This window comes from Rana temporaria, chromosome 3, assembly GCF_905171775.1.
Source record: "Rana temporaria chromosome 3, aRanTem1.1, whole genome shotgun sequence".
Lineage (NCBI taxonomy): Eukaryota > Metazoa > Chordata > Amphibia > Anura > Ranidae > Rana > Rana temporaria.
Window position 1 is genome coordinate 254,470,809 of NC_053491.1, and position 12,235 is coordinate 254,483,043.

A 12,235-nucleotide genomic window follows, 5' to 3' on the forward strand; every position below is an offset into this window, starting at 1 on the left:
ACGCTGGGCGGGACTGACGTTTTGACGTCACTTCCGCCCAGCGGAGCTATGGGGACGGGCGAAGGAGATTTTTCCTTCAGTCTCGTCCCCGCTCAGCTGCCGGATGGTCGCGATCTCCTCCGCCGCTACCGACGGCTACGGTAAGCGGCGGAGGGCGCGGGAGAGCGGCGGGAGGGGGGGGGGCCCTCTCCCGCCACCGATAACGGCGATTTCGCGGCGAGACCGCCATTATCGTTAACACGGCCGCCCACAGAAGAGATGAATATCTCGATTGTGGCAGCAGCTGCTGCCGTTACCGAGATATTCATCTCGGTAATTCATCTCTAAAGTGAGGACGTATAACGACGGTGGGCGGTCGGCAAGTAGTTAAAGACTTTACAGACCCTGGGCCAGATTCACAGAAATCGGCGTATCTCTGTGCGGGCCTAGCGCATCTCATATGCGCTACGCCGACGTAATCTAGAGAGGCAAGTACAGTATTCACAAAGCACTTGCTCCCTAAGTTACGGCGGCGCAGCGTAAATGGGCCGACGTAAGCCCGCCTAATTCAAAGTAGGCTGGTAGTGGGCGTGTTGTATTGTAATGAATTGTGACCCCATGTAAATGAAGCGCCGTACGAACCGCGCATGCTCAGAATCACGTTGAATTTACACCCTAAGATACAACGGCTCAATGGCAACGACGTGAACGTAACTTACGCCCAACCCCATTCACGTACCACTTATGTAAACGACGTAAAAATATACGCTTGTTCCGACGTCCATACTTTGCATTACTTGCACCTCATATAGCAGGGGTAACTTTAGGCCGGACGTAAGCCTTATGTAAACGGCGTAGCGGGCGCAAGTACATTCGTGAATCAGCGTATGTAGGTCAAATCTACGGAAGCGCCCCTTGCGGCCAGCGTAAATATGCACCCAAGATACGACGGCGTAGGAGACTTACGTCGGTCGTATCTTGGCAAAATTCAGGCGTATCTTGTTCCCTAAATAGGGCGCATAGCTACGACAGCGCATCACAGAACTTACACCGCGTATCAATAGATACATCGGCGTAAGTCGTCTGTGAATCTGGCCCCATAAGTTTAGTGTTAATGGTGAATGATGCCCCAAGAATTATTGCTTTCACAAATTTTCATATGTGTGTGCACCAGATGCATGAATTTGTGTTCATATGTGCATGTGGGTGCAGAAGGCTTTCAAAACAAAACTGTCATTTTTTTAACTTGATTAAACTTTAGTTTAATTGATATCACAAGATTGCAAATAGGCCTCCTATGTGGTAGCATAGAGACCCCTAATGCCAACTCTGCATTTTGCTGAAGCTGGTTGAGCACACACTGTGCTTGGTCAGCTTTCTCCCTGGCTATAGCAGCCAGGGATTGACAGCTCTTAACCCGGAAGAGCACAGAGTTGAATGATTTTGGGTTAATAGTTCACAGGAGGGATCAGCGAGCAGGTGTTTATGTTCAGATTTTCAGTTGATATCAGCAGCACATTCTTCACCATGTAGAAGTGATTGAGCGGCTGTAAAGCTGCCTGAATCACTTCTACAACATTTTGGAGCTGGCAGCGAAAAAAAAAAATTCTTGACTGCTGTGGTGTCTGGGAGTTTGTTTACATGTAGGCACTGCAACTGTAAAAGTTACAGCAGTGGCAGAAAATAGTTAAATAGACCTAACTCAACAAGTGAAGATTTGCAATGTAATAGGGAACATACAGACACATTACTTATTTGTCTTGAACTCCTTCTAAATATTTCTGTGCACTTCCTGGTATGTGAGTGTGCCTAGGCACTCCTGTGTCTACAGCCTCATAGGTGTATTATTACAGAGTGAAATCTAAGGCATTACCACCTCTTGACTGCTAGTCTCTGGAAATTTGGTGATGTAATTTCAGACCCTCTACTGGTTGTTCTTGATGAAGGCTTCAGACATAAAAAAAGCATAATCCTGTCTCTACCAAGGTGGATGCCTCCATACTGACGCAGTGCAGAACAAACCATGGTAATTCGGTAAAATTCAGTCTGATTTTATGTTTCCCCATAGAAGAGATTATTTTTCTGTTTGGTCTGGTAACCATTACCAGACAGACTCCATTCACACAGGGGCAACACGACTTCCAGCACGACTTTGGGAGGCAACTTGGACACGACTTAAGTATGAATCACAGCCCGACATGGGGCAACTTACAAGGCAACTTCAAGTTGCCTCCAGGACAGTACAAGGCAACTTCAAGTTGCCTCCAGAACAGGAGGCTTTCCAGTGGCCAATCAAACAACAATCAGCTCTGTGGGAGGGAGGGGTTTGCCTGAGAAATGTATGTTCTCTTCCTGTAGTGTTGCTTCTGTTAATCCGACTTCTGAGGTGACTTCCATTGAAATTGGGTACAAGTTGCCTACAGGTCACCTAGAAGTTGGATTGAAGTAGTACAGGAACTTTTTGAAGTCGGAGCGACTGCAGTAGTGTGCATTAAGACGGCTCCATTCACTTACATTGATTTTCTCATGCAGCGCAACTTGAGGCGACTAGGGGCGACTTGGGGCAACTTGAAGTTGGATCCAAAGTCGTCCCTGTGTGAATGGGCTCTAAGTGAGAGGAAATCTCCCCCATGGGGACACAGACGAATAAAATCCTAGCAGAGATTCTAAACCTTCCAAAACATAGGTAATAAGAAAATTCTCCTTCACTTCCTGCTCTGCCCTACCTTATACAGACAAGAGGTAAGAATAACATTCCTCAAATAGAGATACAGACATTAGTACAAAGATGACAGGGTTTCTAACCTTCTAGTCAATATTCCAATCGCACACAGACCTGGATTAATGGCTCGTAGAAAGAAGATTGCCTTCATCTACTTCATCAAGACAACAGAAATATTGCTTAGAAGACTGGCCCAATTAGATCATAATTTAATAAAACAAATCTTTGCACTGAAGATAAAATACAAAGAGGCCCCCAACTTACCGACCACCCTAAGGCCTCGTACACACAATACGATTGTTGGCTAACCGAGCGTCTGATTATTGTCAAAAGGGCGTGTGCCAGGATCTTGTCTTGCATACTAACGGTACACAATTGTCGTGCCACAAACATGAACAAAGTGATGTACTACAAGGAATTTCAGCTCTTGAGCGCCACTGTTTGGGCCCCTTCTGCTAATTTTGTGTTTGGTGAGCATTGATTCTGAGCATGCGTGTTTGTACTTTCAACTTGTGTGATTGATTTGTGTACTGACCATTGGAAAATCTAATGATAAACCGTTGTCTGCCGAAAATTTACTTGCCTGTCATCCAACATTTGTTGGCCGAAAGCTGGACAAAAAATTGTCAAAAAGGAGCAAACTAACGGTAAGAATTTAGGACAACAGTCTATCAACAGACAATCCCCTGCCAACAATCGTACCGTGTGTACAAGGCTTAACTGTAAATATACTTCATTACTTTGAGGTTAAATAACGGAGTGTCATTTTTATTTATTTTTTGGGTTTAAGGGGAAATGAAAGATCTGTGTTTTTTTTTTTTTTACCCCAGATTTCTCAATAAAGTGTACCTGTCATGCTTATTTCTTGTAATAGGAATACAAGTGATTAAAAAATAGATACAGGGACAGTGTAAAAAAAAAAATGTAAATAAATAAGAAAAAAAAAAAAATGTAAAGCACCCGTGCTCTCATGCAGAAGGGAACGCATATGTAATTCGTGCCCACATATGTAAACGGTGTTCAAACCACACATCGCCATGTATTGCCACGATTTTTGGAGTGAAAGCAATAATTCTAGTGGAGGACCTCCTCTGTAACTCTAAGGCCTTGTACACACGAGGAGACATGGCCGATGAAAACGGTTTACACACCATCAGACCAAAATCCCTGCGGACAGAGAACGCGGTGACGTAGAAGACACTGACGTTCTCAAACACGGAAGTGCAATGCTTCCATGCATGCGTCGAATCAATTCGACGCATGCGCGGGATTTCGGGACGCTGGTTACACGTCATAACCAGCGGACATGTCCGATTAGGTGTACTAACCATCGGACATGTCCGACGGACATGTTTCCAGCGGACAAGTTTCTTAGCATGCTAAGAAACTTTTGTCCGCTGGAAACCTGTCCGCTAGGCCGGAAACCTGTCCGCTAGGCCGTACACACGGCGCGGACCAGTTTCAGCGGACATGTTCGGTCGTGTGTACAAGGCCTAAACAGGTAACCTGTAAAAAAAATTAAAGAGTCACCTATGGAGATTTTTAGATACCATAGTTTGTCACCACCATTTCACAAGTGTGTAAACATTGACATCTTTCACATTATACAAAAAAAATTTGCTAACTTTGCTTTATTGTTTTTTAAGATTCATTAAAGTGTATTTTTTCCCCCAAAAAATGTAATTTGAAAGACCGCTGCACAAATACAGTGTGACATAAAATATTACAACGACCGACATTTCATTCTCTAGGGTCTCTACTAATATATCTACAGATTTTGTACAGATAAAACAACAAATGTCAGAAAAAGGCCTGGTCAGCAAGTGGTTAAAGTGTGTTTTTGGTCTTGAAAAATTGCAAACCGTAGAGATGCATACATTTACCTATATTTATTAATTATCCTGAAATATTTTTTCTAATGTATTTTCTTGTTTGTGTATTGTAGGATGAGGAGATTCTTCACCACTGCCCACAGTGTAAAGGCTCTGGATGCTCCCCTTGTGCTTTATGCCATGGCAGCAAATTAACCATGCTAGCCAACCGGTTTAAAGAGTCGTACCGAGCATTGCGTTGTCCAGCTTGTGACAAGAATGGCCTGCAGCCTTGTCGGACATGTGCTTATGATTCTGGAGGATACAGCCCATCACTATCTCCTCGTTCTTAAAAACAAAAGAATTGCTTCTTTTTTCAAAATAGCAAGGTATTATTTTCTTTCCGGTGCTAAAAAGATTATATAAAAGAAAACCTAATTTGGTTAATGTGGCATTCTACAATAACAAGTTTTCTTAAAAAATTATTACTGCCTATATATATTATAGCTATATATATTTTTTTTATGTTGAATGATTTCTTGCTGCCTACCATTGTGTAGTCGTGTAAAACCATACCCAAACTCCTAAAATATGGAGATATTTGGGAGGAATGCATAAATAATATGGACAGAAACAAAAAAAGAAAGAAGCTCAAATATAGGAAGTATATTGATAAAATGTACATTTACTACACATCTACCATGGATTTTCTGCATTTGCAAGATTAGAAAAACCCTTTCAAAGCTATTTTTTTATTTTTAAATCCAGGTGGTTCAGACATAGGAAGAGCTTAGGTCAGTTAAATATAATTACATTTGAAATTAATACCAGAGGAAGTCTGCTATTAGACTTTGTATTTTGATTATTAAACTATAATAATGATACCAGGCATGAATCCTAAAATGAACCAGAGTTATGCCCATGCTACCCAGCTGTATACACCCCTTCTTTCTTATCACTCCCCTGCAGCAATGTTCAGCCATCAAGAGAGAAATGAGCAAGTTTAAAGTGGTTGTAACCTCTCACCTTGTAAAACAAACCATTCAGTTTAAAATATAAATGAAACATTTTTGTATAGATATAAAAAAACTTTATGAATACTGTTTTTCTTTATCGTACATCACGGGACACAGAGTATCATAGTCATAACTATGTGGGTTATTCGCCACCTATAGGTGAATGGACACTGGTACACTTAAAAGACAGGAAGTTCCCCTGCCTATATAACCCCTCTCATCCAGAGAGTACTTCAGTTTTTTCACCAGTGTCTAAAGGTGTTAGTCATGGTTAATGAAGTGCTAAGAAAAGCTCCACTAGGAAATCCCTAACGGGATCAAGGAGCTATGCAATCGGATCCATCTAAAGTGCCTGAAAGAGCCAAAATGGGTACCTGAGCCTCATGGAAGAAGAGCGAGGTTTCTGCCTGTAATGCTTCTCCGTTGAGAGCTGGACTCCGAGTCGACACCTTGGTCACATGAAAGCCATACCAAAGAGTTGCTTTGGCAGAGTGCTATCCTTGTCCAGAGGAGTGGACTCCCTGAATGTCTGTCATGACAAAGCTCGCCATGATGGGTGAAGATTGAACTCCTGTTTTCTACAGAGTCCTGCATTTGTTTTCAGTCTGCATTTGTTTTCAGTTTCTCTTTTAAAAAGGAGAGAGATCTGACTGTCTGTTTTTCCCACTGGGAGCTGTTTAATCATGCTGCGCTGACTCATGTGGGTTTCTGTTTCTTCCCCAGCCACTAGAGGGTGCAGGTTTGCTCAAGTCTAGCGTATTTTTTATTTTAGGCAGGAAGAGGAAGGGCGGCCATTGCGATGTGGTGACAGGTCAGATAGGCATTGGAGACAGAGAGGCGGCCCATAAGTGTGTAAGTACTTGCTTGGGATGCAGACTAGTCATAATTACATGCTGCATATTTTCTGCCTATCCGAGGGGCATGTACATCTGTAAAGATACACCACTGGATGATTAGCAGTTCACTTTAAAAGTGTTATTATCTGCTTGTGGGTAGGAAAAGCATAATATATGTGCTTGCAAATTAATTGCATGTTTTTAAAGTACATGTTTGAAAGACATGAGCGTGGGTGCATTTTAGGGAGTTGTATCTCCAATATAGTGCATATGTGCTTGGTATCCTACACTAAAGTATAGGACCAACTGAAGTTGAGCAGGTGCTTAGTTACAAACTTGCTAAAAATGCACAGTTGCAAAGTAGTACAAACAGTAAAAACAGTTGCTAAAAAACACACAGATGCTAAGCCACACAGTTGCTTAAACTCACAGATGCTAAATCGCACAGTTGCAAAAATGCATGGATGCTGAAATGCACAGTTGCTAAAATGCACAGATAAAATAAAATACAACATTCAAAGTTCATCAATAATGCACTGCTGGATCGATTAAATCAAAGTCCACCGATAAGGTGTCTTCGTATGAGAAAGGAAAGAATCAGCATCACCATCACCCAATAATACTGACTCTTACCATCAGTGTAAAGGGTATACACTTCAAATGAAATAGATTGTGGCACCACCAATCCTTCCCGCATAAGCCGATCAACTCCACATGAGGCTAGACATTCTTCCCATTAAACCAGTATATGCACAGAGATCATTTCCACTCTTAAAAAGCCAAATGGAAAGTAGGCTCCAGTATCCACATAAACATAAATAGAAGGATGGCTCATTGCGCAGAGATCCAAAACATGGCACTATTCAATTAAAAATGAATATACACTCACATTCAATAGAGCTCTGGTAAGCATTTAAAAATGTCAGTTTCAAACCAACAAGATGGTCGCCACATCACCGCCTGCGTCCTTTGTCACACGTCCCTAGCTCCACCCAACGTTTTGTCATAAAAAATTTGTATTATTGGGTGATGGTGATGGTCATTCTTTCCTTTCTCATACGAAGACACCTTATCAGTGGACTTTGATTTGATCGATCCAGCAGTGTATTATTGATGAACTTTGAATGTTGTATTTTATTTTATATTTATAATTATTTTCTAAAGCACTACACCTTTTATTTTTCATTTTTCTCAATTGTACCCAGCAATATAGTGTTAGCAGCTTAAAAACTGTTTGTTTATTTAAAAATGCACAGAGGCTGAAATGCACAGATGCTAAAAACGCACAGTTGCTAACGATGCACAGATGCTAAATCGCACAGTTGCAAAGACGCACAGTTGCAAAGATGGACAGATGCTGAAATGCAAATTTGCAAATGCACAGATGCTGAAATGCACATTTGCAAAAATGCACAGATGCTAAAACGCACAGTTAATGCTAAAATGCACAGTTGCTGAAACAAACAGTTGCTGGAGCACACGGTTGCTGAAGATAACATTTTACCAGTTCATGTTTGCATAAAGATACATGATCATTGGTGTACAAAATGCACGTTTGCGTAAAAAAAAACAAAAAAAAACATGTTTATTGTGGATTACATAAAAAAACACTTGATCGCAAAAGGTGACAGGCTCGCTTAAAGCGGTGGTTCACCCTCCATAGCAGCATTTTAGCATAAAATGAGGCATAGTAGCGCGAGCTACAGTATGCCTGTCTTGATTTTTTTATCCCCGTACTCACAGTGCAATCCTACATTGAAGATTCCGTCTCCCCGCGGGGAATGGGCGTTCCTATCCAGATGGAGGATGATTGACGGCCGGCTCTGGCACGTCACGCTCCCCGAAGACAGCCGGAGTAGGTCTCGGCTCTTCACGGCGCTATACGGCGCCTGCGCACAGACTATGCGCAGGCGCCGTGAAGAGCCAAGCCTATTTCGGCTATTTCCGGAGAAGCGTGACATGCCAGAGCCGGCCGTCAATCATCCTCCGTCTGGATAGGAATCTTCAAAGTAGGATTGCACTGTGAGTACGGGGATAAAAAAAATCAAGACAGGCATACCGTAGCTCGCGCTACTATGCCTCATTTTATGCTAGAAGAAAAAATTTTTTTTTTTTTTTCTTCCCCGCTTTAAGGATACACATAAAGATGCATGTTAATGTTTGTATAGATATGCATGTTTTTTTCATAGTCACATAAAGATGCTTGATCGCATAAGATACTGGATCGCACAAGGGTGCTTGATCACACAAGGATGCTTGTTCGAACAAGGGTGCTTGGTCGCACAGAGAAGCTTGATCGTGCAGAAAGGGTTGATCGCATAAAGATGCTAGATCACATAAGGTTAAATGATCGCCTAAAGTTGCATGGTTGCATAATGAGGCATGTTAATACATGTTTACTTAAGTATACATGATTTCTCATGATCGCATAGGAATACATGTCTGCATAGATACGTGTTGCGGAATGTTGCACAACAAGTTTCATAAATGCAGGCTTGCTTTGCAAAGATGCCTGTTCCATGGCACATGTGCTACGTGAATGCATGTGTACAGCGCACACTTTTCATATTTGCCTAAGAGCATATTTATATGGACTCATGCTTCCATGCTTCCACGAGTCAATACGGTCAGTCGTATCCACCCTACGGGGGAGAAGAAGTTCTAACATCAAAGATGCATATCTACATGTGCCAATTTTCCCTGCTCATCAGAGGTTTTCTGTGTTTTGCGGTGGAACAGCGCCACTTTCAGTTCGTGGCCTTGCCCTTCAGGTTAGCCACTGCTCCCAGGGTATAACAGTAATGGCATACCTAGATGACCTGCTACTAGTAGATCAGTCAGTAGCATGGTTAAACCAGGGGATGTCCATAACGGTCAGGTATCTGGAACACCTAGTTGGATTCGCAACCTGGAGAAATCATCCTTACTACCAGTAAAGAGACTTGAGTATTTGGGCTTGGTCATAGATACAGCCCAGGAAAGAGTGTCTTTGTCCCAGGCAAAAGTCAACGCTATAAGATTGCTGGTCCAGATGGTCAGGGTAAGGAAGGGTCCTTCCATTCGCCTTTGCATGAGATTGCTAGGGAAGATGGTGGCTTCATATAAAGCAGTTCTCTATGCCCAGTTTCATTCAAGACTGTTGCAATACAATATTCTGTCTGCTTGGAACAAGAAAACCCAAGCTTTGGATTATCCAAGGAATCTGGCCTCAAAAGTACACCAGAGACTAAGTGGATGGTCAATAACCAATAATTTACAAAAAAGAAAATCCTTCATTCCGGTTACCTGGAAGGTGGTAACAGATGCCAGCCTATGGGGCTGGGGAGCAATCCTAGAGGAAACCACTGTCCAAGGGAAGTGGTCAGAGTCCGAGAAAACCTTGCCCATCAACATCCTAGAGGTTCGGGTCGTACATCTGGCTCTAATAGCTTGGACGTTCAAGTTACAGAATTGTTCAGTCAAGATACTACAGGCCACTGCTGTGGAATTGTCAGACTGTATCAATCACCAAGGGGGCACCAGAAGTCACGCAGCCCAGAGAAGGTGAAACATTTCCTGGCTTGGACAGAGGAACATGTTCCTTGCCTATTCGTGGTCTTCATCCCAGGAGTTTCGAATTGGCAGGCGGATTTCTTGAGCCAACAGTTGTTCCTGGGAGAAAAGTCCCTACATCCCGATGTCTTTCTGGCCATATGCCAGAGATGGGTTACCCCGGATGTAGATCTGTTGGCATCCAGATTCAACAAAATGTTGGACAACTTTGTGTCAAGAACAAGGGATCCACTCACACTTGAGACAAATGTGTTAGTGACCCAGTGGGATCGGTTTTCACTCATTTATGCATTCCCCCAGTTCAGCCAATACCGCAACTTCTTTCGCAGGATCAAGGAAGAAGGGAAGTCGGTAATCCTAGTAGCTCTGGCATGGCTCAGGAGATCCTGGTGTGCAGAAATCATGACGATGGCAGTAGGGGATTCATGGACTCTTACATCTCGTCCAGACCTGCTGTCACAAGGGGCGGTATTCCATCCCATCTTACAGTCGCTAAATTTGACAGTTTGGCTGTTGAAGCCCACATCCTAAAGAGTCAAGGATTGTTCAGTTTCAGTGGTTACCACCCTGATTAATGCTAGAAATCCGGCCTCTAGGACCATTTATTATAGGGCCTGGGGGGGCATGTCTCCTGGTGTGAAACCAAGGGTTGGCACCCTTCGAAAGTATGTCATAGGTAGAATTCTTGCCTTTCTACAGTTGGGGTAGAAATGAAGCTGGCCTTGAGTACGATCAAGGGTCAGATATCGGCCTTGGCAGTATTTTTCCAAAGGCCGCTAGCTTTTACATTCTTTGGTCTGGGCCTTTATACAAGGGGTAACTTGTCTGCCAGTCCGGTCACCCTTGTGCCCATGGGATCTGAATCCAGTTCTGACGGTTTTGCAAGGACAGTCCTTAGAGCCAATACACAATATTCCTTTGCTTCTTTTGACAAGGAAATTGGTGTTCTTAGTTGCGGCAACCTCCGCAAGAAGAGTGTCAGAATTGGCTGCTTTTTTTTCTGTAAAGAGCCATACTTAATTATTCATAAAGACAAGGTGGTGTTGCGTCCTCACCCAACCTTTTTGCCTAAGGTAGTGTCAGGTTTTCACCTGAACCAGGATGTTTCCCTGCTCTCCTTTTGTCCAGAACCTCGTTCTGCAGAAGAAAAATTGTTGCATTCTCTCGATGTAGTGATAGCAGTCAAGGCCTATCTGAAGTCGACAGCTCAGATACGGAAAACTGATGTTTTGTTTGTACTGCCAGAAGGCCCCAGAGAGGGCCAGGCAGCATTGAAATCAACTATTGCTCAGTGTATTTGTCAGGTGATTAGTCAGGCTTATAGTCTGAAGAAAAGAGTTACACCTTTTCAGGTTAAAGCACACTCTACCAGGGCAGTCAGTGCTTCATTGGCATTGTATCATCAAGCCTCTGTGGCTCAGATTTGCAAGGCCGCTACTTGGTCATCAGTGCATACATCCAACTGATAGAATTTTGTGACTGTAAGTTGGCAGGAGGATGCCGCCTTCGGGCGCAGTGTGCTGCAGGCAGCAGTATAGGTCCTCACGCCTGGCGGCGGCCGATTTTGCTTTGTGTCTCCCTCCCCTAAGAAGGCATTGATATGGGACATCCCACATAGTTATGACTATGGTGCTCTGTGTAATGTGATGCACAATAAAGAAAATAGGATTTTTATAACAGCTTACCTGTAAAATCCTTTTCTTGGAGTACATCACGGGACACAGAAGTCCCGCACCTCTTATTGGGATATATATATATATATATATATATATTGCTTTGCTACAAAAACTGATGTACTCCCTGGATGGGAGGGGTTATACAGGGAGGGGGACTTCATGTCTTTTGAGTGTACCAGTGTCCATTTACCTATAGGTGGCGTATAACCCACATAGTTATGACTATGGTGCTCTGTGTCCCGTAATGTACTCCCAGAAAAGGATTTTACAGGTAAGCTGTTATAAAAATTCTATTGTTTCCCTTTTTTATAAGTGATGACATTTCCTCTGTTTTCAGCTGCACATCTGGGGGGGAGGAGAAGCAGCAGTACACTGAGCTTCCCAGTGACAGGCTATGTAGGTGGGCCGAGTCAGTCTGATCATTGGAGGAGAGCAGGCTGTGGTCCCAGCACAGCTAGAGAACTGATCACGCTGAGCTCTTCTGTGTAGTGTGGTGAATTTTTAATAGGAAAGCAAGAGGAGTAGCAGTAATGCCAGTGATTTCACATGAAGGAAGCAATTCAAAGAGAACAGGATATTTTCTCATACAAGTACATGGTACAGCAGGCACATGTGTGTATATGAAATGTTGGGGTAACAAACA

At 43.0% G+C, this 12,235-nt stretch overlaps 1 protein-coding gene across 2 annotated transcripts in view; it reads left to right on the top strand.

Annotated features, from left to right (window-relative positions):
• GRXCR2 (glutaredoxin and cysteine rich domain containing 2) overlaps positions 1–12,235 on the top strand; it is an 84,563-nt gene that overhangs the window by 69,060 nt on the left and 3,268 nt on the right. For both annotated transcript variants that reach the window (XM_040344591.1, XM_040344590.1), the window contains exon 4: positions 4,647–4,901. In XM_040344591.1, the coding sequence (XP_040200525.1) occupies positions 4,647–4,865 (219 nt within the window). In that variant the 3' untranslated portion in view covers positions 4,866–4,901. The remainder of the gene's footprint in view (positions 1–4,646; positions 4,902–12,235) is intronic.